Raw genomic sequence first — 15,512 nt, forward strand, 5'->3', positions numbered from 1 at the left:
ACCCAGAGGCAGGAACTGGCTTGAGAAGAAGTTGTAGACATTTATTTGTTACGCTTGTGGGACGTCCATGCAACAAAATCCAGTAGGCACAAGGTAGGATACACAGATCTGAACTTACGGAGAAAGAGGTGCTGGAGCTGGAGACAGATGATGGATGGCGTCAGGGCTGTCAGCTGCTTGCCCAGGAGGAAGTGGGAAGTGGGACTGGAAGTGGCCCAAGAACACAGTCTTGGGGAGCACTCGCCTTAAGAAGTGGTCCTGGCCAGGCACGGTGGCTCACGCCTGTAATCCCGGCACTCTGAGAGGCCGAGGTAGGTGGATCACCTGAGGTCAGGAGGTTGAGACCAGTCTGGCCAACACAGTGAAACCTCGTATCTACTAAAAATACAAAAATTAGCCAAGCGTGGTGGTGCAGGCACCTGTAATCCCAGCTACTTGGGAGGCTGAGACAGGAGAATCATTTGAACCCAGGAGGTGGAGGTTGCAGTGAGCCGAGATGGCAGCACTGCACTCCAGCCTGGGTCACAGAGTGAAACGGGAAGGGGAGGGGAGGGGAGGGGAAGAGAGGGGAGGGGAGGGGAGGGGATGGAAGGGGAGGGGAAGGGAGGGGAGGGGAGGGGAGGGGAGGGGAGGGGAGGGGAGGGAAGGGGTGATCCTCAGGTGTTAGTGGAGGTGATCACCATCCACTGAGAGCATCAAGATGCAGATCAGATTCCCGCCCAGCTCTCGAGTTTCTGACTCAGGAGGCCAGGTATGGGGCCTGGGAATCTGCTTTGCAATCTAGTCTCTGTCCTTCTGCTCCAACTACTAAGGATGGAAAATTCCACCCCAGGTGAGATGGGGGTTTGGCGGGGGGAACAGTAGGACAGACCTGGAGCAAGGTTGAGAGAAGGTTTATTTTATTTTTGGGGGGTTTTCTTTGGTGTGGAACGCTTGATCACTTTTATAGCCTTGTTGGGGGGAGGAGTGAGAAGCAAGGGAAAGGTTAAAAAAAAAAACAGTAGGCATTTCTTCTCTGCCACTGTGCAAAGACTCACTGACTGTGGAGTGAGAGGACCTGTGTGATTAGAGACAAAAGAGAGATCTACAGTGGTGTCACTGCTGGAGACAGCTACAAGGAGCCTGCCAGGAAATGTCTTAAGGGACATCAGGAAGGAAGAACAAAATGGGCCTGTTTCTGCTGGACGCAGTGGCTCACACCTGTAATCCCAGCACTTAGGGAGGCCGAGGTGGGTGGATCGCCTGAGGTCAGGAGTTCGAGACCAGCCTAACCAACACGGCTACTAAAAATACAAAAATTAGCCAGGCGTGGTGGTGCACACCTGTAATCCCAGCTACATGGGAAGTTGCAGCAGGCGAATCGCTTGAACCCAGGAGGCGGAGGTTTCAGCGAGCCAAGATCACACCATTGCACTCCAGCTTGGGCAACGCAGCAAGACTCTGTCTCAAAAAAAAAAAAAAAAAAAAAAATCCCAGCACTTTGGGAGGCCGAGGTGAGCGGATCACAAGGTGAGGAGATCAAGACCATCCTGGCTAACTTGGTGAAACCCCATCTCTACTAAAAATACAAAAAATTAGCCGGGTGTAGTGATGGGCACCTGGGGTCTCAGTTATTCGGGAGGCTGAGGCAGGAGAATGGCATGAACCCAGGAGGTGGAGCTTGCAGTGAGCCGAGATTGCGCCACTGCACTCCAGCCTGGGTGACTCTGTCTCAAAACAAAACAAAAACAAAAACAAACAAACAAAAAAGGACCTGTCTCAAGCCTCTGAAGTATGGCAGGGGAAAAAGATTCTGTGGTCAGAAGAGTTCCAATGGAGTCTGCTAGCTGAGCACTTGAGCAAGTCACTTCACCTCCCTGAGCCTCAGTTTCCTCAGTAAAAGGAGAATAACTTGCAGCTGGGTGTGGTGGCTCACGCCTGTAATGCCAACACTTTGGGATGCCAAGGTGTGCAAATCACCTAAGGTCAGGACTTTGAGAACAGCCAGGCCAAAATGGTGAAACCCCATCTCTACCAAAAATACAAAAACTTCGCCAGGTGTGGTGGTGGGTGCCTGTAATCCCAGCTACTCGGGAGGCTGATGCAGGAGAATCGCTTGAACCTGGGAGGCGGAGGTTGCAGTGAGCCAAGATCACACCACTGTGCTACAGCCTGAGTAACAGAGTGAGATTCCATCTCAAAAAAATACAAATACAGAGGAGAATAATTTGCATCCTGCCCTTCAATGTGCAGTATAGTGATTAAGAGCCAAGGCCCTGTATCAGACTTTCATTAAAAACCCATTTCTGCTCTTTCTGCCTCTCAGACTGTGGGCAAGTAAATCTTTGCAGCCATCTTATCACCTGTAAAATGAAAACGACAACAGTCCCTACCTGATAGGTGACTTTCTCTCTGCTCTTCCAGGCCTTTTCTGATGCTTCATCACTCTGGTCCTCTTCTCCCAACCATACTGGGCTGCAGATGGCAGGGGCCAGGTTAGTCTGGAATCACCGGCATCTAACCCAGTGCTGGCTGGGACCATCTGTTACTAAGTGCAGGCTCTGCAGCCGGACAGACCAGGTTTATCACCCTGGTTCCCCTGCTACCAGTCATGTGACCTTAGGAAAGTAGTTTACTTTAAGCCTCAGTTTCCTCATCCAAAAATGGAGACAGTAGGACTATGAAAGGACATAAATTAGGTAATTCACATGAAAGCACTAAGATGACAGCTGGCAAATAGTAAGTATTCTACAAAATGCTGGCTATAATTAGTGGTAGTGATGGGCAGCTGATACACTGCTGTTTAATAGATGTTTCTGGGACCTGGTGCGGTGGCTCACGTCTGTAATCCCAGCACTTTGGGAGGCTAAGGCGGGGGGATCACGAGGTAAGGAGATCGAGACCATCCTGGCTAACACGGTGAAACCACGTCTCTACAAAAAACACAAAAAATTAGCCGGGCATGGTGGCGGGTGCCTGTAGTCCCAGCTACTCGGGAGGTTGAGGCAAGAGAATCGCTTGAACCCGGGAGGCAGAGGTTGCAGTGAGCTGAGATCGCACCACTGTACTCCAGCCTGGGTGACAGAGCGAGACTCTGCCTCAAAAATAAATAAATAAATAAATGTTTCAATATTCTTAGTGTCTGGGGCCAGGTAGTTTGTCCATTCATTAATATTCCAGGTGCCAAACCTGTGAGCAATGACACTCCAGGAGCAATGAGCACTTGTGGCATCCAGATCTCGGTTTCTGAACTGTTGTCTGCTAAAAAGTAACCGAGGCTCCCTGAAGAAATGACTGCCGCAGGGAGAAGGCATGACTGAAATATCCTACCGTATCATAAAGCAAGAAAATGCTCAAAGAAGTTGGATTAGTGCCCAAAGAACATAAGAACTGTCTTGAAGGGGCTTCCCTGGCCACATTTGGGGGGAAAAAAATGACCAGAAACAATAATAATTTATTACAAAAGGCAACTAAAAAAAAAAAATCCAGGAATCCATAGTGAGTCTCCAAAAAAAAAAAAAAAGAAAAGAAAAAAAGAGAGGGTATATAACTGATATTTATCATATATATAATCTATAGTTTTTTATATATATGTCAATGCTGCTAAAATCACTAAGTGAAAGGCTGATAGAGAAGAAGATGGTCCCAGAGAGAACCTGTTAATTACAAATGGAAGAAGGTAACATTCACTGGAGAAATGGGGCAGACACCACCTTTACCAAGCGATCAAGCTTCACATTACCAAAAACGACACAAATTGACATTATCCAAGTGTGTTCTGCAGGAAAAAAAATAAAAATAAATACTAACCTGAATCTAATTACGGGGCAAGAGGGAGGGAAGGATTAGACAAATCGAGAATATGGGGTATTCTATAAGACAACTGGTCTGGACCCGTCAAAATTATCAATGTGATGAGACTCCCCCTAAAAAAAGAAGGACTGATCTGAATTAAAGGAGACGGAAGAGAGGTAACTCCAGGCAGCGAGTGAATCCAGGAGGGGAGGGGGTCTAACTACTGAAATTGGAATATAAACTGTCTTTTGGCTAATACTGCATTGGCTAGTACTGCATCGATATGAAATCTCTTGGGTACGAAAACGGCACTGAGGTCATGAAGAATGCCTTTGTTCTTAGGAGATGCAATGCCGAAATATTTATGATAGGAAATCTCTGAAGAGGAACAGACGTCAGTCTCAGTCTCTCGGCCCACGGTTCGCGCGTGCGCACAGCCCCCTCTTTCCTAGACTTATTTAGCGCGGCCAGAGAATCAGATTGTGCCCACAAGGCGGAAATGCACGACAGCGGGTTCCGGTGACCACGAAGGCGGCAAAGGCGACAGAATGGAGGAGGTGCCTCACGGTGAGCTCGCGGAGGGGGCGTGGGTGGCGGGGCGAAAGTGTAGCGAGCTGCTCTAACTGTGGTCTTGTCTCTGCGCAGACTGTCCAGGGGCCGACAGCGCCCAGGCGGGCAGAGGGGCTTCATGTCAGGGATGCCCCAACCAGCGGCTGTGCGCTTCTGGAGCGGGGGCCACTCCAGACCCGGGTGAGAAAAGGGCAAGGCCTCAACAGGAAGTGAGAGGCGCAGGCCCGGAAAAGGCGGGGCGTGGGAGGGAGGGGGCGGGATCTGCAAAATGAGTGACAGAGGCGGGCTAGAAGGTATTCGGAGAGGGGTGGGGCCCAGAGGGGACGGGGCGTGGAAAGTGGGCAGGGTGAGGGCAGAGCTTGAAATGACAGACTGACAGGAACGAGACCTTTAGAAGGCGAGCGCTAAGGACGTGGCGCGGGTGGAGGGTGGAGACTGAACGGCGCGGAGTCGAAAGGGACATAATTAAGAGGGTCGGGGTCTGAGGTTTGAGTGACAGTAACCGACCGCGAAGAAAACGGGATAAACTTCGAAGTCCAGGAGTCTTCGGACTTACATCCTGGCTCTGCCAGCTGCTTTCTTGACACAATTTTCTTCCTTTTGAGGAGTGATTCTCCCATTCATTAAACAAATGTGTTGATCGCCTCGTAGGTATGGTGCTGTGCTGGGGACACAGGTGGGGATCAGGCGTGGTCACTGCCCTAGTGGAGTTTAGCTTAACGGGGAAACAAACACGTGAGCTAGGAACTAAACCACCACAGCTTTAAGTGCTGTGAAACAGATTCGAGGATGAGAGGACCCTGGGAGCCTGCTCAGAAGGACCTTAAAAAGCAGGAGGCAGGAGGACATTCTTTTTTTTTCTTTTTTTCCCCTCCTTTTTTTTTAGACAGAGTCTTGCTGTGTAGCCCAGACTGGCGTGCAGTGGTGCTATCGTGGCTTACTTGCAACCTTCCTCTCTCAGGTTTAAGCGATTCTCCTGCCTCACTCTCCCAAGTACCTGGGACTACAGGCGCCTGCCACCACTACCGGCTAATTTTTGTATTTTTAGTAGAAACAGTTTCACCATGTTGGCCAGGTTGGTCTCGAACTCCTGACCTCAGGTGATCCATCTGCCTCTGCCTCCCAAAGTGCTGGGATTCCAGGCATGAGCCACTGCACCTGGCCAAGGGGGAGAATCTTGGAGTTCAAAGAGAGACTTGGGTTTGATTCTTGGGTCCATGCAGTGTGACCTTCAGCAATAGTCCTAACTTCTCTGAGCTTCTGGTTCCTCATCAAAAATGGAGACAAGCGGGGTGCAGTGGCTCACGCCTGTAATCCCAACACTTTGGGAGGCCGAGGCAGGTGGATCACTTGAGGTTAGGAGTTTGAGACCAGCCTGGCCAACATGGTGAAGCCTGTCTCTACTAAAAATACAAACAGCCAGCGTGGTGGTGCATGCCCACTCTCGAGGCTGAGGTAGGAGGATCACTTGAACCCGGGAGGTGGAGGTTGCTGTGAGCTGAGATCGTGCCACTGCACTCCAGCCGGGGTGACAGAGTGAGACCCTGTCTCAAAGAAAAAAAAAAAATGAAGAGAAAAACAGATACCTCTGTCTATCCAATGGAGAGACCAAACTGAGTGTCTACCAGTGGAGATTTATTGGGCCATAGCTTGAGGGCATGCCCTGGAAAACACAAGTCACAGAAATGTCTGTGGCCTGTGCTCCCCGGAGAGGTTCCAGGGGGCTTGTGTTTACATGTTTCGTTAAAAGGGGAAAAAGCATGCAGGAAAAAGTACTTCAGGCCTTGAGGCAGGTGGTTACATTCTTAAGAGGTTTTAAGTAGTGCCCAGTATATCTACACTCTACAGAAAATAAACATTCAAAAGAGGGAGTAAAGGAAGAATTAATTAGGCAGAGGTCTCAGGGTAGGAGAGGAAGGACTGATCTCATCCTCTCTTTGTTGGGCTTGTGGGAAGATAAGCTTGTAATGGACATTGTCGGTGTGGCATTTGACAGACATCAGTAACAGGGAAGGAGTTAGACTGAGGTTACAACCCTAAAGTTAGAGTTGACATGTCCTTGTTTATGGGAGGATATTCATCTTCAAAGGTTTGGGGGCCAGCAAAGAAGTTCCTTAGAAGCAACTTGTGAGGGCAGTCAGCCCACGATGGAGATTCATGGGGCCTTTTGGCCTTTTGCGGGGGTCTGGTTAATGTAGAATGCTTCGACGCAAGGTTGAGAAGTAACAGCTGTCTGTTGATGGGGAGGAGGACAGCAGTGTTGGGAGGTTTCCAGGCTTAACTTTTACTTGAGTTTCGCCAGTCATGAGACTTTTTATTTTCCTTTATACCACATGTGTTGTTTTAAAGGTTTGAATAAGATAATTTCTTTTTTTTTTATTTTTTATTTTTTATTTTTTTTGGAGACGGAGTCTCGCTCTGTCGCCCAGGCTGGAGTGCAGTGGCCGGATCTCAGCTCACTGCAAGCTCCGCCTCCCGGGTCTACGCCATTCTCCTGCCTCAGCCTCCCAAGTAGCTGGGACTACAGGCGCCCGCCACCTCGCCCGGCTAGTTTTTTGTATTTTTTAGTAGAGACGGGGTTTCACTGTGTTAGCCAGGATGGTCTCGATCTCCTGACCTCGTGATCCGCCCGTCTTGGCCTCCCAAAGTGCTGGGATTACAGGCTTGAGCCACCGCGCCCGGCCTGAATAAGATAATTTCATTGATAGATACTTAGTGTGTGCCTGCTGTCTGTCAGTTTCTCAGCCTCGGCACTGTTGACATTTGGGGCAGGTTCACTGTTTGTTGTGGAGGGCTGTCCTGTGCATCGTAGGACATTTAGCACAATCCCTGGCCTCTACCCATCAGATGCCAGCAGTACCTCTCCTGTGACAATGAAAAGTGTCTCCAGGCTAGGCGCGGTGGCTCACGCCTGTAATTCCAACACTTTGGAAGGCCCAGATGGATGGATCACTTGAGGTTGGAAGTTCGAGACTAGCCTGGCCAACAAAGAGAAACACTGTCTCTATTAAAAATACAAAAATTAGCTGGGCATGGTGGCAGGCACCTGTAATGCCAGCTACTTAGGAGGCTGAGGCAGGAGAATCACTTGAACTCAGGAGGCGGAGGTTGCAGTGAGCCGAGATCACGCCACTGCACTCCATCTTGGGTGACAGAGCGAGACTCTGTCTCAAAAAAAAAAAAAAAAAAAAAAAAAACAAGAAAGAAAAGTGTCTCCAGACATTACCAAAGGTCCCTGGGGGATTTTGTCCCCAAGTTGGAGACCATTACTGTATGCAGAGTTCCCTTCTGGAGCTGGGAATACAGCACTGAAAGCTTCAGACAGTTCCTACCCTCATGGAGAGTATGTTCTAGTTGGGGGAGACAAACATGTAAACCAATAAATGAAATACCTTCAAGTGTGATTATAGCCTTATTTTCTTCCTAACACTTATTTCTACTGTTGACTAAGAGGTATTTCGGAGGATCCTTTTAAACAGCCCCAGGACTAGGACTAGGACTAGGACTTAGCTCTTTCTAGTTCACGGGAAGAGTGACATCTGAGGTTTGGTCAGGGACCTCATCCCCTGAACTTTGGCTTTCTTTGCAGCTATAGAGGAAATCAAAGAGAAAATGAAGACCGTAAAACACAAAATCTTGGTATTGTCTGGGAAAGGCGGTGTTGGGAAAAGCACATTCAGCGCCCATCTTGCCCATGGCCTAGCAGAGGATGAAAACACACAGGTGAGACCTCAGGAACCACTGGGAGATGCTCATTCTGTCTGAGGGTCGTGATGGCTACTATAACTGATTCCTAGGCCAGGCGCAGTGGTTCATGCCTGTAATCCCAGCACTTTGGGAGGCCAAGGCGGGCAGATCACTTGAAACCAGGAGTTTGAGATCAGCCTGGCCAGCATGGCAAAACTTTGTCTCTACTAAAAATACAAAATATTATATGGGCATGGTAGCACAGGCTTGTAATCCCAGCTGTTTGGGAGGATGAGCCATGAGAATCACTTAAGCCCGAGAGGCAGAGGTTGCAGTGAGTCAAGATTGCGCCACTGTACTCCAGCCTGGGTGACAGAATGAGACTGTCAAAGAAAAACAAAAAGCAAAAAAACTGATTTCCTTAGACTAAGTTGAATTGGCCTCTTTGGAATCTCAATCCTGCAGAGAACAAAGAAATACCCAGTAGTCAAATGAAGCATTTTATTGGATTCCCTAGCCAAGAAAATGGCTAGCAGATGTACATCTCTCCTTGCATGTGGATCGTTTATTACATGACGTTCACACTTCTTTTTCCTCTTTATTAACCCCTTTTTGCTTTTCTCTAAGCCAGGTACCTGCAAACTATAACCAGATGGCCAAATCCAGCCCATCTCCTGTCTTTATGGCCTGTGAACTAAGAATGTTCACATTTTTGAAATGTTTTTTATTTGTTTGAGACAGGCTCTCACTCTGTCGCCCAGGCTGAAGTGCAGTGCTATGATCAGGACTCACTGCATCCTCTACCTCCTGGGTTCATCAAGCTGTCCTCCCACCTCAGCCTCCCAAGGAGCTGGGACTACGGGTGCTTGCCACCATGTCCGGCGAATTTTTGTGTTTTTTATAGAGATGAGATTTTGCCGTGTTGCCCAGGCTAGTCTTGAACTTCTGAACTCAAGGCATCCCTCTGCCTCGGCCTCCCAAAGTGCTGAGATTATAGGCATGAGCCACCGCGCCTGGCCTAAAATTGCAATTTTTAAATTAGTACCTAAGTACCTACATATGATCCTTGATTTTGCTTACGAAGCCTAATAATATATTTTCTATTGGCCCTTGTGGAAAATTTTTGCTGGCCCTTACACAAGTTTATTCATTACCACCCAGGTATACAGACGAGCATGAAAACTCAAATTACCCAGTGCTGCCCTCTGGATCTCAGCTTTAATAAAAGGGGTTGTGGGTCGCTAAGAACATACACTTTGGAATCAGACAGCCCAAACTCAGGTCCCAGCTCCATCTACACCACTGCTGTGACCTTGAGTAAGTTACCAGGCTTACTCTTCCTCCATTTTCTCATCTATAAAATGGGACTCCGAGGACTGAGTGAGATGGCACATATAAAGCACTTAGCACGGGGCCTGACTGCTCAGTAAATGTCTGTGATGGCCACCATTTTTATTACTATATTTCACTAACTCACTATGAAGGGATGATGATTATACTGCCTTAGAGATGAGTTTGTAGCCTACCCAAAGCATGGTACTGGGCAGATTCAAAATACACTTGTTGGGCTGGGCATGGTGGCTCACACCTGTAATCTCAGCACTTTGGGAGGCTGAGGCAGGCGGATCACTTGAGGTCAGGAGTTAGAGACCAGCCTGGCCAACATGGTGAAACCCTGTCTCCACTAAAAAAATACAGAAATTAGCTGGGCATGGTGGTACGCACCTGTAGTCTCAGCTACTCAGGAGGCTGAGGCACAAGAATCATTTGAACCCAGGAAGCAGAGGTTGCGGTGAGCCAAGATTGCCCCACTGCACTCCAGCCTGGGTGACAGACCGAGACTCTGTTTAAAAAAAAAAAAGGTAGATACACACACCCCCCCGCCATACCCATGCATATACTTATTGATTCATCATTCTGTTGCTTAGCAATCTCTTGCCATTTGAGGGTCAAATTTGTATTGGCCTAGTGGGCTGGCCAAGAAATCTGCTTTCTCAGATTGTCTGTATTGTTTAGAATAATCTTTGCTTTTCGAAGCTGTCAGGAATATTCCTAAACAGCTCACTGGAGATGGGCTTTCATCTCGCCACTTGCAAGTAACCACTTGTGAGTAGACAACTGTTTACATCATTCACTTTCATGTAATTACATTCTGAAGTCTTTGCTGCGTGCCTGTCTAGACTTTGCAATATATAGAAGGAAAGCACACCATTCAGTGTGGAAATATGGCTAGATCAGCTGTATTTCTTTATGCAGTGGTGGTTTAAAAAAAAAAAAAGAAGTTAGCATTTAGGAAAGTGTGTTTTCCCCAGGCAGACCTACTCATGACAGTGACATCGCTATCTGCAAAGTGTCAACACATGGAAAATGCTGAATATGTCTTGATTAAAGTCAAGCAGCACAGATTTCTCCCTGCCCTAAATCCAGCAGGATGGTAAGACATGCCCTGACCCTTTTCTGCCTGCCATCTGGTGGTCTGGTGGAAGCTTGGCTCTGACTCTACGCAAGACCATTCCATGTTAGCTCTTGAGGCAGGCAGGGCCTTGGATCAAGAGGCAGCAGAATTACAAAACACCCCTGACGGGTCACAGGCTGCCCATGGGGTGTGTAAGTTGTGGTGAAGGCAGAAGGAGCCTCTGTAGCATAAGCCTGAGCCATGAGACAGCCAAGAGTCACACAAGAGCCAGGCATGGTGGTGAACACCTGTAGTCCCAGCTACTCGGGAGACTGAGGTAGGAGGATCACTTGAGCCTGGGAAGTCAAGGCTGCAGTGAGCCATGGTTGCACCACTGCACTCCAGTCTGGGCAACAGAGTGAGACCCTACCTCAGAAACAATGAATAAATAACAAGTCACCAACTTCCAAATTAAACTTTTTTTGTTGTTTGTTTTTTTTGAGATGGAATGTCATTCTGTCATTACATTACAAACTGTCATTACAAGGTCAGCACTAGGTGTTTCAGGACTCAGTGTGCAAGGCTGGGTCCTGGGACTGCAGAGCTGGGAGGGGCCTTGACCCCGGAGCACTCGTCTCGCAGGTCGGAAGCCCAGACAGCCAAGGCTTAGAGAGCAGAAGCAACTTGTGCAAGGACTAAAAGTTGGGACTAAATCCCTCTTCCCTTACCCTCCTCATCAGGGGAAGTTTGGGGTGCTGGATAAAGGAGACGCTTTGGATCCCAGCAGCCCTGCAGCGTCTCCACCTTCTGCAGCAAACGCCGCCTCTTCCCATCAGCTGCAAACACGGGCCCAGAGGTCCTGCTGTGGAGGAACGCAGGCACATTGCTCTCAGCTTTGCTTCTCTGGCCTAACCTAAGCAGAATTAATTGGACAGATTTTGGGGTAGTAATAGGATCAGCAGGAAGTCTGAACAGACAGGACCCAGGACTGCGCTGGCCATCTGGGTAGCAGGAGCTTGTCAGCAGCCTCCTGGGCCTGCCACGGGAGTGAGTGCATTAGATGCTTCTCGCATCCTTACATCATTTCGCTCAAGATTCACTCCCCAAGGGAGTGAAATTCCTCTGAAGGGAATTGATTAAATTGTTCCCTGAAGGAAAGGCATGGAGACAGAGTCGCTAGAAACCTGAGAGTATCGAGGAAAGTCTCTATCACAGTCATGGTGATAGTGTCATCTCCCCATGGATCATCGACACATCAGTCCCAAGTATCAAGGTCCTGAGAGAGCAAGTCAGGTTTTCCGATGCTGTCACTCTGCGGTGCTCCTCGGATGGCCCCGTAGAGGGCGCCTGAGGCCAGCGCTGGTCTGTGGATGGCATTTTCCCATGCACCACGGGTTTGAGACAGCGCTGGGTGCTGAGGAAGTAGGAGGCTGGGTTTGTTGAGAGGATTCAAGAGGGAGGCAAGAAACGAATTCGGAGCAAGTTAAAAAGTGACCCGGAGGTGCAGCACTTTGGGTTTGAGTGATCGCATCTTTCAAGATGAATACTGGCCTTGTTCTCAGAAGGTTTCTGAAGGCCATCTCAGACCTCCTGTGTCAGAGGGGAAGGCTTGAGGGGAACGGGTCGCTTGAAGCTGCACCCAAGTCACAAGCAAAGAACTTTTCCAGGTTTCCATCTTGCTTTAAGTCTCTGTTTTGAAAGCTTAGCCTAAACCATCATTCACCTTCAGGATCAAAGGAAAACAGGGCTTGGTCAGGTTCAGCTAGAGGCTCCACTCTGGTCCTCCACAGCAGGCCCCATGGCGTACTGGAAAGAGCCCCAGTTGGGGCCAAAAGACCTCAGTTTATGTCCCAGCTCTGTTCCCTGCTTATTGAACTGGTCCCCTCTGAACGTCAGTTTCCTCCTCTGTAAACCAGAGATAATGATACTTACCTTCTAGGTACATGGCCACCTCAGCCTCCCAAAGTGCTGGGATTACAGGTGTGAGCCACTGCGCCCAGTCCGCAATATTTTTTTAATACATTCATATTCTGCTTAAATAGGCTAGATTTGGCTTGCATCGGAGACTCCTGAACAAGAAAAGATGAGTTTGAGAAAAATATAAGATGCAGAAACCAAGACTTGGTGAGGGGGTGAGCAAAGGAGAGCTGTTGAGGGTGGCTCCAACATTGCTGTCTCTTGGCTATTCCATATAGTCTGTCACAGAAGCCAAAAAGGCGCTAGGCCCCTTTCCCTGTCACCTCCAGCCAGGGCTCAGCAAACGGTCTGAGCTCAAGCCTCCAAGTGACCTGACAGCCAGGTCTGTAAGATCACCCTTAAGGAGCTCAGCCAGGCTGAGGGGTAGGGGAATGGGGGCATCCGTGTTTATGAACCTTGAGATCAGCGTTAGGACTTTCTCTCAGAATCTGATGGCTCCAAGTTTGACCCAGTTTCTGTCTTCTCCCCTGTCCTCCTCTAACCCCACTCCCCTCCCAGTTGTGCGTATCTGGAGTGTGTGCATTCAGTTATGTAACTGCTTTGGTCTCTTCTTGTTCCCCAGATTGCTCTTCTAGACATCGATATATGTGGGCCATCGATTCCCAAGATAATGGGATTGGAAGGAGAACAGGTAATAGCCGGTTACAGAACTCAGGAAATTGTTCTCTTGAGGCAAACTCTGTAGCACTGAACTGTCAAACCTCAACAAAGAGGTGTGTGGAGCCCATAATGTTTTTTTTTGTTGTTATTGTTTTGTTTTGTTCTTTTTGAGACAGGGTCTCACTCTGTCACCCAGGCTGGAGTGTACAGTAGCACGATGTCAGCTCGCTGCAACCTCCACCTCATGGATTCAAGCGATTCTTGTGCTCAGCCTCCCGAGTAGCTGGGACTACAGGGGCGTGCCACCATGCCCAGCTAATTTTTGTATTTTTGGTAGAGACGGGGTTTCGCTCTGTTGGCCAGGCTGGGCTCCACCTCCTGACCTCTGATGACCGCCTGCCTCAGCCTCCCAAAGTGCTGGGATTACAGGCGTGAGCCACCGCATCTGGCCCGTAAATGTTTATGTGGACATGAGGAGCTCAGATACATGCTCAGTAGTCCATCTGTCTACTTTTAACAACAACTGTGAGTTTTGGGGAGGGCAGGATTACATATGAAGTCTGTCTACACCATTGGAGAAGCATTGGTTTCGATGCTTCCTCAGAGGGGAAGGGAAACAGCCAGCGAAATGCAGAAGTAAGACACGGAAATTTAGCTCTGACTGGGAACATTCGTCCAGGGCTTGGTAGGGGTCTGTACCCTAGAAGCACGGGAATATTTCTGCCCTTGTGGTCTGCCCTGGGGAACTGAGACTGCAGGGCGGGTGAGTGATGTGGGCTGGGGGCAGGGCCGTAGCAGTCTATGTAGTTGCTGGCCTCTTCTTGCTAGCAAGAAGCTCTCCAAGAGAGGATTGGGGAATGCATGGAAGCTGGGGGTGCTGCATGGAAGGGCAGTGCATGGAAGCTGGGGGTGCTGGGATGACCCAAGAGTCTCAAGATTGGTTCTTTAATTAGTGTCAGAGATGCATTAATCCTGTTCTGGGGATGCAGTGGTGAACAAGGTCCATGAAGACCCCTGTCTGGGTGGGAGAAGGCAGATGCTAGATAATGTGAAACCAACCCAGAGTGAGGGGATAGACAGTAGGGCAGGGTCAGAGGGGCTGAGGGGTGGTCAAAGGTGCCCTCACTGAGAAATGGCATTTGAGCAGAGGATGACGGGAGGGGAGAGCTGGGGGAAGAGCATTCTGGGCTAAGGGAGCAAGTGCATGGGCCTCTGACGCAAGGTGTCCTTGTGTCCTCAGTGGAGTGACCAGTGGGGCTGGAGGGTGGCCCGAGGCAGATGGGGCCAGGCCTTGCAGGCACTTCTAAGGCCTTGGGGTTTGCTTCCGAGGGAATAGGGAAGGAGAGCGATGTCACCCCTTGAGGCCTGGTCACATACCCCAATGGATTTTGTAGCACACGCCCCAGTGAGGGTATAAGCTACTGTCATCACATCTAAGTATTTCATAGAAACAGAAAATTTAAAGGAAAATAAAACAGAAGTTTCACCGTTTTCTTCTCCTGCACTATTGGATCATCCTGTTTACCCCTCTTTTAAGACAAGTGGACTTAGCAAATGAGTATAAATAGGAATGAATGGTTTTGTGGGGTTTATTTTATTTTATTTCTATTTATTTATTTTTTTGAGATGGAGTTTCGCTCTTGTTGCCCAGACTGGAGTGCAATGGCACAATCTCGGCTCACTGCAACCGCCACCTCCTGGGCTCAAGCAATTCTCCTGCCTTAGCCTCCTGAGTAGCTGGGATTACAGGCGTACGCCACCACTCCCAGCTATTTTTTGTATTTTTAGTAGAGACAGGGTTTCACCATGTTGACCAAGCTGATCTCGAACTCCTGACCTCAAGTGATCCTCCACCTCAGCCTCCCAAAGTGTTTGGATTACAGGCGTGAGCCACTGCTCCTGGCTGGGTTTCTTTTAATAGAACTTCAGAGTCAGTCACAGAGGACCACATGTTGTATGATTCCACTGACATGGAGTATACAGAGTAGGTCAGTCCACAGTGAGAGAAAGTAGATGAAGGGCCCTCTAAGGCTGGGAGGATGTGAGAGACACTGGAGGGGGGGTGGTGACAGCTGAGGGGTATAGGGATTCTTCTTAGCATCATGAAAATGTTCTAAAATTGTGGAGGCTGGGTACAGTGGCTCACACCTGCAATCTCAACACTTTGGGAGGCCAAGGCCGGCAGATCACTTGAGGTCAGGAGATTGAGACCAGCCTGGCCAACATGGTGAAACCCCGTCTACAAAAAATACAAAAAATAGCTGGGCATGGTGGTGGGCACCTGTGTTCTCAGCTACCTGGGAAGCTGAGGCAGGAGAATTGCTTGAACCCGGGAGGTGGAGGTTGCAGTGAGTCAAGATCACGCCTGTGCACTACAGCCAGGTCGACAGGGCAAGACTCCATCTCAAAAATAAAAATAAAACTGCGGTGATGGCTGCACCTTGTGACTGTACAGAAAGCCACTCATTCAATGGGTGAGTCGTGTTGTCTGTGAATCATGTCTCAGTAA

The 15,512-nt window shown here is 49.0% G+C and overlaps 1 protein-coding gene and 1 long non-coding RNA gene across 2 annotated transcripts in view; one reads left to right on the plus strand and one right to left on the minus strand.

The window, feature by feature from the left end:
- Window positions 1-4,555, minus strand: LOC135968867 (uncharacterized). Its single transcript, XR_010583876.2, has 3 exons — window positions 3,790-4,555; window positions 2,373-2,454; window positions 1-137 (listed from the first exon to the last, which is right to left on the minus strand). It is a non-coding gene; the product is annotated as an uncharacterized lncRNA (long non-coding RNA).
- Window positions 4,300-15,512, plus strand: part of NUBP1 (NUBP iron-sulfur cluster assembly factor 1, cytosolic) — a 24,657-nt gene continuing 13,444 nt past the window's right edge. Inside the window, exons 1-4 of the mRNA XM_005591240.4 lie at window positions 4,300-4,341; window positions 4,420-4,524; window positions 7,934-8,067; window positions 12,966-13,034. Coding sequence (XP_005591297.1) covers window positions 4,323-4,341; window positions 4,420-4,524; window positions 7,934-8,067; window positions 12,966-13,034 — 327 coding nt within the window. The 5' untranslated portion in view covers window positions 4,300-4,322. The remainder of the gene's footprint in view (window positions 4,342-4,419; window positions 4,525-7,933; window positions 8,068-12,965; window positions 13,035-15,512) is intronic.

This window comes from Macaca fascicularis, chromosome 20 (genome assembly GCF_037993035.2).
Source record: "Macaca fascicularis isolate 582-1 chromosome 20, T2T-MFA8v1.1".
Lineage (NCBI taxonomy): Eukaryota > Metazoa > Chordata > Mammalia > Primates > Cercopithecidae > Macaca > Macaca fascicularis.